The sequence below is a fragment of the Sus scrofa genome, chromosome 8 (genome assembly GCF_000003025.6).
Source record: "Sus scrofa isolate TJ Tabasco breed Duroc chromosome 8, Sscrofa11.1, whole genome shotgun sequence".
Lineage (NCBI taxonomy): Eukaryota > Metazoa > Chordata > Mammalia > Artiodactyla > Suidae > Sus > Sus scrofa.
In genome coordinates, this window is record NC_010450.4 from 27,764,673 (window position 1) to 27,783,027 (window position 18,355).

The 18,355-nt window shown below is 36.7% G+C and overlaps 1 protein-coding gene and 1 long non-coding RNA gene across 12 annotated transcripts in view; one reads left to right on the forward strand and one right to left on the reverse strand.

Moving 5' to 3' along the window:
• LOC106504613 overlaps positions 1–18,355 on the forward strand; it is an 86,799-nt gene that overhangs the window by 66,519 nt on the left and 1,925 nt on the right. The window contains exons 2-3 of one of the 2 annotated variants that reach the window (XR_002346599.1): positions 11,609–11,709; positions 12,184–12,274. This is a non-coding gene — a long non-coding RNA (uncharacterized LOC106504613). The remainder of the gene's footprint in view (positions 1–11,608; positions 11,710–12,183; positions 12,275–18,355) is intronic. The other variant, XR_001298241.2, reaches the window with a different exon arrangement.
• Positions 6,741–18,355, reverse strand: part of ARAP2 (ArfGAP with RhoGAP domain, ankyrin repeat and PH domain 2) — a 189,152-nt gene continuing 177,537 nt past the window's right edge. For all 10 annotated transcript variants that reach the window (XM_003128906.4, XM_013978574.2, XM_021101087.1 and 7 more), the window contains 2 exons: positions 14,340–14,474; positions 6,741–9,337 (listed from right to left, as the gene is read on the reverse strand). In XM_003128906.4, coding sequence (XP_003128954.1) covers positions 8,954–9,337; positions 14,340–14,474 — 519 coding nt within the window. In that variant the 3' untranslated portion in view covers positions 6,741–8,953. The remainder of the gene's footprint in view (positions 9,338–14,339; positions 14,475–18,355) is intronic.

The window sequence follows — 18,355 nt, forward strand, 5'->3', positions numbered from 1 at the left end:
TTTCTGGTATTTAGTTGTATATGTTGTTGTATATTTTAGAGATTAAACCCTTATCAGTGGCATCATTTAAAACTATTTTCTCCTATTCCTTAGGTTGTCATTTTGTTTTGTCTTTAAGGTTTCCTTTGTAAAAGCTTGTAAGTTTGATGAGGTATCACTGGTTTATTTTTGTTTTTATTTCTGTTGCCTTGGAATACTGACCTAAGAAAATATTTGTACGGTTGATGTCAGAATGTTTTGCCTATGTTCTCTACTAGGAGTTTTGTGGTGTCTTTTATGTTCATCTGTAAGGCATTTTGAGTTTATTTTTATGCATGGTATGAGGTTGTGTTCTAGTTTCATTGGTTTATATGCAGCTGTCCATTTTTGCCAGCACCACTTGCTGAAAAGACTGTCATTTTCCCATTTTATATTCTTGTCCCTTTGTCAAAGATTAAGAGTAGGTGTATGGCTTTATTTCTGTGTTCTCTTCTGTTCCATTGATTTCTATGTCTGTATTTGTACCAGTATCACACTGTCTTGATTACTGTAGCATTGTAATATTGCCTGAATTTTGAGAGAATTATGCCTCCTGCTTTTATTTTTTCCCCCCTCAGGTTGCTTTGGCAATTCTGGGTCTTTTATGGCTCCATATAAATTTTTGAAATATTTTTTTAGCTCTATGGAAAAATATCATGGGTAATTTGATAAGGATTGCATTAAATCTGTAGATTTCTTTGGGTAGTATACCCATTTTAACAATATTAATTCTTCCAATCCAGGATCATGAAATATGTTTCCATTTATTTGAATTCTTTTAATTTCCTTGATTGATGTTTGATAGTCCTCAGCATATAAGTTTTTCACCTCTTTAATCAGGTTTATTACTAGGTATTTGGGGGGTGCAATTTTAAAAGGTATTTTTATCTTCCTTTTCTAATATTTCATTGTTAGTATACAGAAATGTAACCAATTTCTGATTGTTAATCTTGTATCCTGCTACTTTGTTGAGTTTGTATATCACTTGGAGTTGTTTTTGTGTGTTGTCCTTAGGGTTTTCTATATATAGTATCATGTCATCTTCACAAAGTGACAATTTATAGAGTGACTTGCTTGGAGTATTTTCACAATTCTTCTCTTCCAATACGGGTACCTTTTATTTCTTTTGTTTGTTTTATTGCTCTGGCTAGGACTGCCATTACTATGCTGAATAAAATGGTGAGCATGAGCATGCTTGTCTTGTTCCAGATTTTAGTGGGAAGACTTTCAGCATTTCTCCATTGAGTATTATATTGGCTGTAGGTTTGTCATAAATGGCTTTGATTATTTTATGTCCCCTCTATAACCAATTTGGTAAGAGTTTTATCATGAATGGACATTAGAATTTATCAAATGCTTTTTCTGCATCTATTGAGCTGATCATGTGGTTTTTGACTTTTCTTTGTTAATATGGTATATGATGTTGATTGATTTGTGGCTTCAACCATCCTTGTGAACCTGGGATGAATCCCACTTAGTTGTGGTGTATATTCTTTTTTATGTGTTGTCAGATACAGCTGGCCAAAATTTTGTTGAGAATTTTTGCATCTATACTTATCAAAGACATTGGCCTATAATTTTCTTTTTCAATTCATTTCAATTTCGTTTCTAAGGATAAGTTTGTTCAGTCTATCTATTTATTCTTGATTCAGTTTTGGCAGGGTGTATTTCTCTAGAAATTTGTCATTTGTTCTAGGTTGTCAAATGTGTTGGCATATAATTGTTCATAGTATTCTCTTATTTATTTTTTTGTATTTCTCCAGTATCTGTTGAGATTTCTCCTTTTTCATGTCTTGTTTGAGTTCTTTCCTCTTCTTTGTGAGTCTGGCCAGAGGTTTGTCAATTTTGTTAACCCTTTCAAAGGACAAGCTCTTGGTTTTATTGATATTTTTCTATTTCTTTTTGAATCTCTATTTTATTGATTCTTCTCTGATCTTTATGATTTCCTTCATTTTCCTGAAAGGGTGTTTTTTAACTTCTTTTTCTAATTCTTTTAGGTGTTAGATTAGGTTGTTGATTTGAGATTTTTCTTCTTTTTTCTGTATCGCTATGAACTTCCCTCTAAGTACTGCTTTTGTTGCATCCCATAGATTTCAAATGGTTTGTTTTCATTATCATTTTTCTTGAAGTATTTTTTACTTTCCCTTTTGATTTCCTCATTGACCTATTGGTTTTTAGTAGCATGTTGTTTAGTCTCCATGTAGTCAGTTTTTTCTCTTTTTTTTTGGTCTTTTTGCCATTTCTTGGGCTGCTCCCGTGGCATATGGAGGTTCCCAGGCTAGGGGTCAAAATTGGAGCCATAGCTGCCGGCCTATGCCAGAGCCACAGCAACATGGGATCTGAGCCATGTCTGCTACCTACACCAAAGCTCACGGCAATGCTGGATCCTTAGCCCACTGAGCAAGGCCAGGGATGGAACCCGCAACCTCATGGTTCCTAGTCGGATTTGTTAACCACTGAGCCATGAAGGGAACTCCAGTTTTTCCTCATTTCTTTTCCTGTAGTTGATTTATTTTCATGCCATTGTGGTGAGAGAAGATACTTGAAATAATTTCTATACTCTTAAATTTGCTGAGGTTAGTGCCCCAGTCAATCCTTGAGAATGTTCCATGTGCACTTGAAAAGAATGTATTTTTTGATTTTTGGGTTTTTTTTTTTTTGGTTGTAATGTCCTGAAAATGTCAATTAAGTCCAACATTTCTATTGTGTCATTTAGGATCTCTGTTGCCATATTGAATTTCTCTCTAGAGAATCTCTCCATTGATGTGAGTGGGGTGTTAAAGTCTCTCACTATTATCGTATTCCCATCACTTTGTCCTTTTTTTTTTTTTTTTTTTTTTGTCTTTTGGTCATTTCTTGGGCTGCTCCCATGGCATATGGAGGTTCCCAGGCTAGGGGTCAAATCGGAGCCATAGCTGCTGGCCTACACCAGAGCCACAGCAACCCGGGATCCGAGCTGCGTCTGCAACCTACACCACATGGCAGTGCTGGATCCTTAACCCACTGAGCAAGGCCAGGGATCAAACCCACAACCTCATGGTCCCTAGTCAGATTCAGTAACCACTGAGCCATGACAGGAACTCCACCATCACTTTCTCCTTTTATGTCAGTTACTATGTGTATGATAACAGATATTTGTATAATATCTGGGTGCTTCTATATTAGGATGTATATATTGACGACTTTAATATCCTCTTCTTGAATGGATCCTTTTATCATTAAATAGTGTACTTCTTTGTCTTTCTTTATGGCCTTCATTTTAAAGTCTATTTTCTCTGATATGAGTAATGCAACTCCTGCTTTCCTGTCTTTTCCATTTGCATGAGTTAGCTTTTTCCATACTTTTATTTTCAATTTATATGTGTCCTTTGTTCTAATATGAGTCTCTTGTAGATAGATAGCATCTTGTAGGTTCTTCTTTGTCCAATCTGCCACTTGGTCTTTTGATTGGAGCATTCAGTCCATTGACATTTAAAGTAATTATTGATAAATATGTATTTATTTGCCATTTTAAACCTTGTTTTCCCGTTTATTCTATGTTTCTTCTTTGTTCCTTTCTCTCTCTCTTTTTTTTTTTTTTTTTTTTTTTGGTTGGAGGATTTCCTTTTATTTTATGCTTGTGTTCTCTTCATTTTAGTTTTTTTTTTTTGTTTGTCTTTTTGCTATATCTTTGGGCCACTCCCACGGCATATGGAGGTTCCCAGGCTAGGGGTCGAATCGGAGCTGTAGCCACTGGCCTACACCACAGCCACAGCAACGCAGGATCCGAGCTGCGTCTGCAACCTACACCACAGCTCATGGGAACACCGGATTGTTAACCCACTGAGCAAGGGCAGGGACTGAACCCGCAACCTCATGGTTCCTAGTCAGATTCATTAACCACTGCGCCATGACAGGAACTCCCTGTTTTAGTTTTTTTTGAATGTGATGTTTGATTTTGACTTGTGATCGCCTTCTTTTAAAGTATGTTAACTCTTTCTTGTATCCACTTGCTTTAGCCTGATAGTCATATATGCTCAAACACATTAAAAAAAAAGTCTAGGTTTTCTTTCCTTCCCCACATTTTATGATTTTTGAAGTCCTTTATTAACATACTCCTGTTTGTTCTTTTGCTGTTCCTTGTGTTTATCATGGCTTTTACAATAGGTTTTTTTTTTTTTCCTTTAAATCTGTATACTGGCTTATTTAAGCAATTGCTTCTAATTATTATTTCCTCCATCCTATTTCCTCTTCTTTTTTATTTAGAGGAGCCCTTTCAGTATTTATTTTAGAATGGGTTTAGTATTGCTGTACTATTTTTGTTTGTTGAAGAATCTTTTTATTTCTCCTTCTAATTTAAATTATATTCTTGCTAGGTAGAGTATTCTAGGCTGCAAGTTTTTCCCTTTTAGAACTTTGAATATATCTTGCCACTCTGCTGGCTTGTAGTATTTCTGTGGCGAAATCAGCTGATGGCCTTATGGGGGTTCACTTATAGTTAAGTCTTTGTTTTTCTCTTGCTGCCTTTAGAATCCTCTCTTAATCTTTAACCTTTGCCACTTTTGTTATAAAATCTCTTGGTGTGAGTCTGTTTGTGTTCAACTTGTTTGGGGCCCTCTGTGCTTCCTGTATCTTGATATCTGTTTCCTTTAGATTTGGAAAGTTTTCAGCCATAATTTCTTCAAATATATTTTCAATCCCCTTTTCTTTTTCTTCTCTTTCTGGAATTCCTATTATGCATAGATTGGCCTACTTTATATTATCCCATAGATCTCTTATATTGCTTTCATGTTTTTTCATTTGGTTTTCTGTCTTCTGTCCCTAATGGGTGACTTCCATTATTGTATCTTCCACGTCACTAATTCGTTCCTCTGTATTATTCCTTCTGCTCTTCAGTGCCCTTAACACAGCTTATGTCTCTGCACGTGAATTTTCTAATTTTTCTTGACTCCTCCTTATATTTTCTAGTTCCGTTCTAATGTAATCTGCATTACTGCTCATATTCACTCTTAATTCCTTCATACTCGCTCTTAAATCCTTCAGTATTTTCACTATTTCCTTTTTGAACTTGGTGTCTATTAGACTGCAGAGGTCTGTTTCATTGTTTGCTCCTTCAGGTGGAGAATTCTCCTGTTCTTTTAACTGAGAATGGTTTCAGCTTCTTCATTTTGCTTATATTTTTCTTATTCGATGAGTTTAGGGAAAACAACTACTGTAGTCTTAGAGGGCTAATTATATACATGAGTTCCCCTGAGTATTTTGTGAGGGCTATTTTTAGGGTGCCACGAATGCTTCCAGGGAGATGGAAGCAATGGGAAGGGCTAGTATTCAGTGCCTGGTTGCTGGGCCCTTGTCAGTGGCAAGGACCTGTGGGAACATGGCATGGGCTGCTTCTAAGTGACAGTGATCAGGCAGATGTGGGTGGTGCCTGGAGCTTTTGGCAGTGGCAGCAGCAGAGTGGGTGCATTCCCAGGGGAGTGAGAGCAACAATGGGTGGTGCTCAGTTGTAATGCCCTCCTCTTCGTTGACCTCTGAGGTGACTGGGGCCACAGGTAGTGCCTGTTCATGGATCCCTAGTGGTGTTGGGCCATGCCCACCACTGGTATCTGAGATGACTGCTGTAGCTTGTCCCTGCCACCTATAAACCGCACAAGAGATGCTGTGTCATGTTTAGCCCCCTGCTGCCCTTAGCCCACACAAGAGGCACTGTCATCCATAGCCCACACAAGTGGCACCTTCCTTCCTGTATCCTGAGCCAGAGGTGCCCCACCTTCTGAGAGTCCATGCATGCACAGGGAAATATATTTCTATGGCAGTCCAACCCACTCATCTCAGTCTCCTCGACAATGGTGCCTTGCTTCTCCTGTGGGCTCAGACCTCCTCCCAGGTTCCACTGGCTGTGATGCTTTGCTTCCTGACCTGTGGAACACCCCTCCCTAGCCCCTCAGGCTGTCTCCACACAGCCAACGTTAGTCCTCTCCCTCTAACTGACCTCTGGAGCCTGAGTCTCAGTGCCCAGCCCCCACCTGAGTGCCTCATGCTGTGGTGTCTGGGGGCAGTGGTATGGATGGTCTGTGAGGTTCTCACTGCACGTGGCCCTCCTCAGTCCAGCTGCTGTGCTCTTCTCCATGACTTTGAGGTCCCTCCATCTTGGTTGATCTCCCTGGTGGTTAGGTGACTTCCCAGAGTGTGGTTTCCTTTCCTTTTTAACAGCTCCTTCTGAGGAGTTCTAGTCCTGTCCCTTTTCCTTTTCTCTTTTTTTCCTTTTGTTCTACCTAGTTACATGGAGGGTTTCTTGCCCTTTTTGGAGGGTTAAGCTCTCTGCCAGCATTCAGTAGATACTGTGTGAATTTTTGTACATGTTGATGGTTTTTTTTGATGTGTTTGCGGGAGAAGGTGAGTACCACATCTTATAATCCTCAGCCATCTTGATCCTTCCCCTAGTTTTGAATTTTCAGTTCCACTTTGATAAATTACCAGTGATTTGTTAAAAATTCATATATTTAAAAGCCATATCTAATATTTAACTTCAGGCCTATAGAAATGGAATAGTACCATCAAATTGTATCCTGTATGCATATAGTAATCATTTAAAATAGAACATTCTTACTGATGTGTTTGAAAAAATGATAGCTAGTTTGAAGTATGTATTAAATTCACGTTTTTTAAAAAAGGGAAAAAGCAATTTTTTATTTCTGTATTTTCAAAAGTTGAAGGTGGTTATTTTGAAAAGCAGTCAAACATTCAGGTGGACTTGTAAAACAATTTTAATTTTTACTCAAAATATATGAGATGTCATTAGCCTTTACACTTGAAAAAATGGAGACAATTGTACAGGAAAGGAAGGGGAAACAAGTTTTCAGATTTTTAATCTCAAGTTTTAAAAGTATTCAGATAAGGCATATTAAAAATTTCTATTTACTTTCCCATTGTCCAACACTGTCAAACATAATTTTCATGTCTCCTGATTTCATAAAACATATTGTCATTTATTAGAAATAAGTTTATTTTATATCTTTTCCTAAATACCATGATTTCTTGCTTTAAATGATGTCTCCTCAGTAGTGCCATCTATCTCATAAACTGACCAGCAGTTTCATTCTTTAAAAAAATTCCAATCTATGTGGATTTAAAGAATAAATATCACATACCTGTGGTAAACTATTTTATCACCACCAGATACAAGTGATCAGTATTTTACAATGAAGAAATTCATAGCTTTTAACCGCATATTACTGCACTATGATTGGACCGACTGAAGTAAGGGACTTTTTATACAGACCAGTTTTGATAAGCAACCTGAAAAATGGAGAAAAAAAGGAAATGGTTGGAATACAGTTTGGCTACTAACTTTAATCAAAACTCACCAGACCTAATTGGAGTTTCCTGGTGGCCGAGCATTTAAGGATCTGGCATTGTCATTGCTATGGCTCAACTTCTGTCCGTGGCTCAAGAACTTCTGCATGTTATGAGTGTGGAGGAAAAAAAAGACCTTACCAGACCTAACAAAATTTTAAAGAATCTGATGAAAAGTGCTGCCCTTAATATGAATTATAATTAGATAGTATCATCTGTCTGAAGAAAATAGCCAAGTCAGTTGCTGCTCTTCATGTAGAAACAAAAATAGAGGGCTCAGTCATTAGGCATATGGAGAAGAAAGAAAAGAAAGAAAGAAAAAGAAAAAGAAACAAAAGACTAAAAGGGAACTGGAAACCCCCCAAAGTAGAGTTACTCTAACCGCTACTCCCAAATGGCCAAATGTTATATGCTTCCAATAATTCTGACTTTGCAGAGAAGACATTACAATCTTACTAAAAATAAATGAACATACAAAGTGAAACAATACCAAGAAAAAAAATCAAATAAAAAATAACAAAACCCTGCGATGATGAATGTTGCTTGTACCATACCGGCAGTAAGGAACTCTAAATAAAAAAACTTGCAGGTATACAGCAACAGTGCAAGTGGCATATATGCTGGGTCCTGTGCACACAGTCTCTTCAATGCAGTGTTAAGTTTCCTCTCAGCAGCCACCTGCAAAGAACTGAAGTGTAGTGAATGGAGATTTACTGTGGCTGGTTCACTGACGCCTTAAGTAAGTGTGGTCAGTGCCATAATTCATGTTTGTTGGCTGAATACTACTCTTGGGAAATTCTTACTCTCTAGACTTTTTCCCTAACATGCAGTTTCTCATGAACAAGTGTTGATTAAGAGTGAACTAGAAATGAATCTCAGCTGACCTCCTTGGTTTTTAAGACATTTGTTAACACTTTTCTTCTTTTTAAAAGCCCAGTGTTGTTTGATAAGCAGCCACTAAATAAATCCTCCCCTTTTTCAAGGTTCTTCCCTTTCATTTCCCTCAGGTGGACCCTATGTAAACCTAAAAACATATGGTAACTTTATATACAAGGTATCTCAAAGTGCAAAATGTGTTACATATAGTTTCATAGGCTTCATTTAAACACACCATTTTATACAATACATTACAGTTTGCAATTTCTGCTCATAAATTTACACCACTGAACAGACAACTACAGTTGACCCTTGAACAATGCAGGTTTGAACTTTTATGTGAATATTTTTCAATAGTAAATACTATACTACATTATCTGCAATTGTTTGAATCCCCAAATACAGAGGAATTTTGGATACAAAGTGTCAATTATAAATTATACAAGGATTAACATACCAACCCCCACCCCATGTTCAGGGTCAACTATTACTTCAAAAGGTTGGCCACTCAAGTGACCCAAGGCCTTCCTACACAAGGTTAATACAGCTGAACTGTACAAGCTTTATTCAGGCCAAAACAGTTAATCTTACACTTATCACATATATACATACATATTTTTAAATGCTCTTTAAATGGTTAAGGATAGCCAGCCATGAATTATCTTATAGTTTGGTTTCTGGTTTGCAAACACTGTACACATTAAAAAAAAATGTGCAAGACAAGTCACTTTATTTCCTTCTGCACAATCTGCTCACCCTGTAACTCTTTTGCAAGGATTCTTGACCGCTGTAGAACCACACTAAGCTCTTCAATGACCTTTGGTGGTAACTTATTATTAGAGTCCAAAGTAGCTTTGCCATTCCTGTCTTCAGTTTTCCTCAATGTCTTTACACCTTTATGGCTTTTCTCTTGCCCTTGAAAGACCTCAGTCTCCGTGTCCTCTAGACAGTTGAAACTCCGATGTTTTCTGGTTCGATTTCGAAGTTTCTCATCCTTGTGCTCCAGGCACTGAGCCACGAGAGAGGCTCTCTCCTTTAAGGTCCCATCCCCAAGCTCTAGTTCATGCTTTGCGCCGAGCCTCAGTCTTTCCAATTCTGCTCTTGCACTCTAAAATTAAAACAAGACATCTTACTGGGAAGCAACATTTTGTTGAAAGAGTACCTTCCCCCTAAAAGTTGATGCTTCTTATATTAGAATTTATTTCTATGATTTAGGTTCTAACTTGACTTTGGCACAAGTGGTATGTCTGAATTTATAGACTGATCTCAGAGCTACAAAATCAACTGAAATGTAGACCATGGAAATTCATTTTAGCAAGCATTTAACATACCACTTCAAAGATGTCTTTCAAGTTAGTTATTCAGAATTGACTCTCATTTCAAATTTGCTTCTTCCAATTCACTCCTGCTTGGATGTGTCACTTGTTCATGCATCTGTAATTCTTACAGTGTTGTACCCGAAGTATAAAGGAAAAAGGTGGTCTCCATGGTCATGAGAGTCCAGGAAATGCTCTATACTATAGATCCCTCTTTGAGATTCACAGTGTATGTTAGAGCATATGAAACAAGCTGAGGAATATTACAGCAGAAAAACCTGGTTGACTTCTTTTTCTGTTTATTTTCTCCTCCCTAAGTATTTGACCAGTGAAATCTTTTCCCCCACATAATGCCCATTAGAATCCCACAGATATATTTCTGAAAACACTGAAAGGTACAAAGTGTTATGTATTAAAAGCCACTTGTGTATCAGTGAGTTAGAGTACACATTCATTCAGTGAACTTTAAGTGCCTACAGGTAGCAGAAATCCATTGAGACACAACCTGCGTTGGTACACAGAGGTGCGCTTTCTTAACAAACATGGCATCTTGTGACTGGGCAAGTTCTGGTATGCAGAACTCTCATCAGGTTCTCAGAGGGGACTAGAGCCTAATCAAATGTAAGATGAAAGAGTGAACAATGGAGCATCGAGGATACAGTGCATATGGAGCTATAGCTAAAGGCTACCCAAAAAACCTGGGTCAGTATAAGAGTGTAAAGGGATAAGTCATTTTTTTCCTTACACAAGAAAAAAAAATTGCAAAGCACAGAAAGAAATACAAGGAGAATTTACGACATTACAAATGTTTCAGAGAGAGGAGGAAATGAAAGTGAAAATATAAAATTGAAATTGAGTGGCAATTAACAGTATTAACTGAGTAGCATTAACAGTATAGTAACTAAGGATGTACAAGGAAATGTTTAAAGAGCAATGCCTCACTTCTTTATTTTTCTCTATAGTGCTCATCACTTTCCAATATACTAGATAAACTATTCATATCCCCTAGTGATTGTCTGAATGCCCTGCTAGAAAGTCAGCTCAGTGCAAGAAAGGTTCTTGTTTTTTGCTTTTGTTTCATTTGGTCACTGACATGTGAACGTATCACACCGCCTGCACACAGGACATGATCAATAAATATTTTCTGAATAGTGAATGAAGATTTTAAAAAATTCAGATGTATAATATTCTATTCTATTTTCTTAAATTCCAGCAGATTGAGGCATGAAACTATAAGTTCAAACTAAATAAAAATATTTTCATCAACATAATTCATAAATAATTTTGCAATTTGGAATTTTCTGATAAGAATATTTTTTATACATCTCAGATAAATATTTCTCCTACTCAAAAACTGATAGAAAAAAGTTATTTAGGATCTAGCTTGACTTCAAAGTCTCATTAGACTATGTTAGAGAGTGATGACAATTGCACAACAGTGTGAAGGGAATCAATGCCATAAAATGGTTAAAATGGAAAATTTTTTGTTTATCACAATGGAAAAAATAAAAATGGCTATTTAGCATAGGAATGTGACTGGGAGTTTATAAACAAGTATTAATCTTCGTTTCACGTGACATCTAAAATCAAGGATCAACAGAGTAGTTTTATATATCACAGCAACAATTCTCATTATAGTTCAACTATCAGCAGAAAGACTTTGAAGCTCCCTTAGATAAAGAATTCAGAGGCCACATCTTTAATATATGTGATGGTGAAATTTTCAAGTAAAACTACACTGTTAGCCTAAATAACATAACCTTATATGAAGGTGGGGAGATGAAGCGAACTGGTATGAATCAAGATGTGACAGTGAGTACTTTGCATGAACAGCCTGATACATGGAGTGGCTCTGCTTGCTGTGGGCAAAAAAGAAAAGGAATCAATACCATGGGAAGAAGTACATCATGTATGTGCTGCACTGTCCATAAAAGATAAAGTATTAATAACTTCTAAGACTGGCTTATAAAATATGAAATTGGCAAGAGGTAGCCTGGTCCAGATAATGCCAGTTTGTGTCAGAGGGCATTTAGAGATAACTTTTTTTTTTTTTTTAAATGCAGTGAGGATCTGAAATGGAATCCGCCTCCAGGTAGAAGAACTGTTCTGTCACAGAGCAAGGTGCAGGAATGGATTCTCAGAGCAAATCTCTCACATGGCTCTGGTCTGTGCTGCCTATATTTTCCATTATATCCAGATGGGGGCCAATTGTGATGGAGGTCTTGTAATATCAAAAAGTAGTACGACCAATATACAGATTACAGCAGGAATTCTTAAATGTCGTTCACTACTGCAGTCATTGGTATTAGTCGATATAATCTCTTTGCTATAAAATATATACTCATATCACTAATCCTCAACATAATGCTTTAAACTTTATATGACAATACTTATGGTAAAAACTGTATTGTGCAGAAACAGAAACCAAGGAAATAACAATTTGCTCAAAGTCGCATAGGTAGAAGTTTCAAATGGACCCCAGGTTGGCCTGTTTGAAACCAATGTGCTTCTTTTCACCACACCAATCTGTGGTCCAAGATGGTGAGAGGGGAGAGGGGTGTTTATTGGGTAGGAGTCTAGGTCACCATTTTCTGCTTCAACTGCATCATTTTCTTTGCTTATAATTTTTGTTTCACAGATTTTTTTTCAAGGCATGCTTGAAAGGAATGACAATTTTGAGAACCAGTAGATTATTTCATACTGTCTTCCAAGCTCATTATTTTGTCTCAGTAAGTATTAACTATGCCAAGCATTATTCTAATAAATTCTTTTGTATGATATCATTTAATCCTCATAATCACCCTATGAAGTAAGGGCTTTTTATTATCCCTATGAGCTTACAGAAAAAAGCTGAGCACAGTGAAGTTAAGGGGGTGCCCAAGAAGAAGTAGAAGGGCCTTCCATAGCCACTAGCTTGTGCATTCTTAAGCACTGTTTGCCTCATCAGGTATGATTTCTTCTGCCAACAACTTATTTCCCTGGCTGATTCACTAGCTCACTACTAATTTACTCAATTTTACAAGTCACTTCTTCCAGGAAGCATTTGCTGCTTGGATGAGGGATCCTTATACAACTGTCAATTAAACCTCATGAATGTAATCTGATATGACTACATTTTTTTCATAAAATTATAATCTACTTAGCAATATTTTGTATTTTATTAATATATTTTCTTACAGTTACATAAATTTAATTCTGTAACTTGCAATTTACATTTTGTTTTCTTTTTAAACCTTCAGTGTTTTTCACTGAAAAACATTAAACATTCAAAAGTCTTCTTCACAAAATTTGTTGAATTACCACATCTACTAAATTTACAAAAAAAAAAAGCATGGTTTAGTTTAACTACTCATAAGTTTTCTAGAAATGAATATCCTATTCCATAAAATTGTTCCTAAGGTCTTTAACAGTTTTATAATAGTTATGTAGTAGTTGATGAATAGTTTTAATTCATTGGTTTTCTGATCTTATTCTAAAAAAAAAAAAGCAAAACAAAACTGTCCCTGAAATTCTGGATTTAGGGTTAACTACAAAACTATTGTATGTTCAGTATCACCTCAATTTTATACTGGATGCTGGTTTAAAATATTTTGATCCTGTTAATTTATCTTTTGCTTTGCTTCATAATTGATCCGAAGGCAATGTCAGAAGTGTGGTCACAGTAGGGCATATCTACTCCCTATGTTGCTTTATTTGTTTTAACCTGTACCCTCTAACGTGAGTTTCTGGGACTTGTAACTCCTAAAATTTTTGAGATTGTAGATTAGCAGAAGAATCCATGGTCTGGCAGAATGATTTTACTACCAAGAAAAACCTGTAAGCACAGAATGGCAGGAGGAACAAGCTCCTGTCTTGAGGTTTTAGTCTTCCCTTTAATTATATCACTCTAGGACTGTGCAGGCAGCAAAGGAAATAAACCATTATTTTCAAAGCTTTTGTCTTTTACAGAAGAGGAATGTTACAATGGAATAAATGTTCAAGGGAGATAGCCATGAAAAAAAACATTTAAAAGAAATCTCATCACTAAATTAAAATGGCTTTCATCTTTCAAAGGTTATTCCTGTTTGGAAAGCAAGACACTCAAACAGCTTAATCCCAAACCTAGGCTCTAGGAAGAACGAACAATATCTTTTACATGCTTCTCTTTTGGCTTCAAGGGACTCTGAAGATGCTGAAACATGCATTTGTCCCAAAATGTCTAATGAATTTGAATCAAGACTGATGTTTCATACATGTACCTCCCCCTTCAAAGTGAGTAGGAAAACAAATAGCAGTTTCCTGAAAGATGCCAAATCGTCTTTTATTTAATGCTCAGGAATCATCCCACAGGTCCTTAAATTAACTGACACCCCACAGCTTCCAAACCATTGGAATTTGATTGTGTTACTGGAAAGGATAGTTACCATAGCTCCAGACATATTCTGCCATGGGCTTATTCTGAGGAAATTAAGCCTGAACTTGTAACATTTGATTTTTACCACCAGAACCTCTGTATACATACTTAACATTCTTGGCTATTTTTATAAAAAAGTAAGTGGTGATATTATACATACTTGAATGGTCAATGATATTTTTAAAAGTAATCATTTAAGAGAAGTTAATAAAACATAAAGCTCAAAGAATGGCATAGGGTTATTTGAAAATTTGTCTTGATAGATGTGATTTTTACTATGCTTTACCAAGTGATTACTCCTGGGCTTTTGAAAGCGATGAAGTAATACATGGCATTCAATCACATTAGGACAGAAGAAAACAAATGCTATAATTACAATAGAAACAGAAATCCTAACGTACCTCGATCTCTCTCCGGGCTTGGGTTGCATTTCTTTCATGCTGGATGGGAATTAGAGGCAAACCTCCGATTTTGGGATTTTTGGTTATAGAACGTTTTCGTTCCTTTCCAGCTGGTGGCCATAAATCATTTTCATGCTGTGGAAACACAATTGCTTGCTGTGGGTTGTGATTTCATTATGTGGTACACCAAGTTATATAGTCACTTGGCTTCTTTCCCATCCCATATATCCATGTCAGATGGTCTGCTTTCCTTGAGAAGGCTGTTTGTAATTATGATGTTGACTCTGGGGGTGGCACCGCTGGAGGATGTAAAACTCTTAAGTGAACTGAGCTTTGAGGTCTCAGTTCAATTTCTAAGCTTCAAATGCATGCCTTCTATACTACTTATCAAACCAAAAGGGAGAAAATATTGAAGGAAATCTGCAAATCTCTCTGTGGAAGAAAAATAATACACCTGTCTACAGTCCTAGGCCCTGTAATCAAAGAAACTATACATTGATTTTCTTTTCCCACCAAAGACCACTTTAGTGTACAGATAATTTGACTATATATATATATATACACACCCCCAAGACAACCTAAGGCATGGCTATTAGAAAAGTTAATTTTATTTTATGACCTTTTGAAAAATGTTAGTCATTAATTGAATTCCAAAGAAATATTACCTGTACACACACACAAATATATATACACACACATATATATACTGAATATCATTGTAAAATAGAGAGTGTGGCACTTTTGTTCTCAAATTATTGACTCTACATTTCGGCCACCGAACAATTAGAAGTACACCTGGAGAAAAGTTAACTGTAAAGGGGAGAAATATCCACCGGTAAGAATATAAGCATATAAAAGAAAAATTTTAAAGAATTTTCTCCTTCTCAGGATAGATTAACTTTTCAGAAGTTGTGAAAACCAAATAAAGAAATACGGAATACTCACTCTGCATTGAACAGCTTACAAATGTTTTGATGAAATGAAAAGCACTTGGTAAACTATATAGCTAAATGCTTACTCAGCATTTTCTCCTCAAGATAGAACATATTCTTATGTTGCAATTAGTATTTTAATGTCATATTTTATAGCAAAGAACTAATTTCAACAAATGTTGACTAAGTACTCATTATATAATAGCAGATAATTTATATTGAAGGGCATACTTCTGACTTTGTGCCTACTGATACACAGATATTATCTAACCCCCAACAATCCTACAACAGTGTAGGTCCTGTTATTACTAGACTTTGTGCATAGACATTGGATCTACCGTGAATTTCAGTGAAGGGCTCACTTTGGTTCAGCAAATCTGCAATGGTAGATGGTGCAATATTTTTCAATCAGAAAGTTACAAGCGGAGTTCCCGTCGTGGCGCAGTGGTTAACGAATCTGACTAGGAACCATGAGGTTGCAGGTTCGGTCCCTGCCCTTGCTCAGTGGGTTAACGATCTGGCGTTGCCGTAAGCTGTGGTGTAGGTTGCAGACGCGGCTCAGATCCTGCGTCGTTGTGGCTCTGGTGTAGGCTGGTGGCTACGGCTCCGATTAGACCCCTAGCCTGGGAACCTCCATATGCCGTGGGAACGGCCCAAGAAATAGCAAAAAAAAAAGAAGTTACAAGCTTCGTATTATTTTTATATCATGGATTTAAACTTGGTAAAATTAACTTTGATGTTACATAACTGGGATATTCCCAACACATAAGGCTGGGAGAAAACAGTCTGAGAAGGAATTAGGTAATGCTGTGGATCATGCTTCCACTTTTACTCACTGATGTATAGCATGTATTTTAAATGGTACTTCAAGGAATCTAAGGGAAAATGGAGTTTATTTCTTTTTCTGACATGATATGCAATGCTGTGAATACCAGCTAATTAGTTCTCACTGGATTGATCCAAGAGGTGTTTGTCCCAACAACAGAAATGAGATCTAAGAGATAAGTTCTGATAACATTTATAATTATGTATAAGTGACCTCAAAAGTCATACTGCATACATAGATCATATAGCTTAGGATCATATTTTCTTTATTCCACCACAGCTTTAGTGTGTATAACTGACAAAATTAAAATACTTAAAAGTGTATTATGTGATGATTTACTTACCGTATGCATACATGATGAAAGGGATTCCCCCCATAATTAATCAACATATCCACCACCTCACATATTTCTTTTGTGGGAAAGAACATTTAAGTTCTACTCTCCTAGCAAATTTAGATTATATAATGTAGTGTTATCAATTATAGTCACCCATTGGCTCCTTAGTCCTTATTCATCTTATAGTGAAAATGCGTGCCCTTTCACCAACCTCTCCCTATTTTCTCCACAGCCTCTAGCAACCATGGTTTCATGCTCTGTTTCTAGGAGTTTGACTTTGTAAGTGATACTATCCAGTAATTTGTCTTTGTCTGGCTTAAGTCACTTAGCATCATGCCCTCTAATTTCATCTATGTTGTCCCAAATAGGAGATTTCCTTCTTATTCTAAGGTGGGATAATATACAACCTTGTACACATACACTACATTTTCTTTCTCCATTTATTCATCAATAGACACTTAAGGTTGTTTCCTATGTGTGGATAGTGCTATAATGAATATGGGTCTGCAGGTCACTCTCTGACCTAGACCTTTTACTTTTTTAGCTAACTTACGGTGAATGGAACTAAGTATACTTAGTCTCCACCTCCATGCTAGCTGTCATATGTTTTCCCACTTCTACTTACTCTATGGGTTCCTCCAAACTGATGGAAGAAAAAAAAAAAACAACCTAGATCAATCTGGAGATTCACCTTGCTTTAAATCTACCCTTAAATTTCAATTGAGTACTCGGCATTCCCCTGACACTACTATGGTGCAGCTGGCTTCCTCACTCCTGAAGATTATTCCTCATCTTTTATTATGCCCCTATACGTCTAATACCCCTCATTGGCTCAAGGATTCAATTCAAAAAGAACACAAATTATAAGTGTTGGCAAGGATGTGGAGAAAAGGGAACCCTAGTTCACTGTTAGAATATAAAGTGGTACAGCTACTGTGGAAAACCATGGAAATTTCTCAAAACACTAAAAACAGAGATACCATATGACCCAACAGTTCCACTCCTGGGTGCATATCAAAAAAAACCCAAAAACACTAATTTGGAAAGATACAACATGCACTCCAATGTTCACTGCAGCATTGTTTACAATAGCCAAGATATGGAAATATGAAAGCAACCTACATGCCCATCAACAGATGAATGGATAAAGAAGACGTGGTGTATATATATGTGTGCATGCATACATACATACATATATATATATATATATATATACCACATGCACAATGGAACACTACTCAACCATAAAGAATGAAGTTTTACCAATTGTAACAACATTGATGGTTGTTGGAGGGCATTATTTAAGTGAAATAAGTCAGAGAAAGACAAATACTGTATGATAACATATGTGGAATCTAAAAAAATGCAACAATGCAACAAACTAGTTAATACAAGAGACAGACTCACAGATATAGAAAACAAACTAGTGGTTACCAGTGGTGGGGGGCGGGGGAAGATAGGGGTAGCAGAATAAGAAGTACAAACTATTATGTGTAAAATAAGCTACAAGGGTATATTATACAAAACAGTATAGGAGTTACCACTGTGGCACAGTGGAAACGAATCCGACTAGGAACCATGCGGTTGTGGGTTTGATCCCTGGCCTTGTTCAGTGGGTTAAGGATCTGGGGTTGCCATGAGCTGTGGTGTAGGTCGCAGACACAGCTCAGATCTGGTGTTGCTGTGGTGTAAGCCGGCAGCTACAGCTCCGATTAGACCCCTAGCCTGGGAACCTCCATATGCTGTGGGGTGGCCTGAAAAAGACAAAAGATAAAAAAAAACAAAACCAGCATAGACAATATTTTGTTAACTACAGGGCATAACCTTTTTGTAACTATAGAGTATAACCTTTAAAAACTGTGAATCAACAAAATGTATACCTACATTTATATGCTATTGCACATCAACTATAATAAACTGT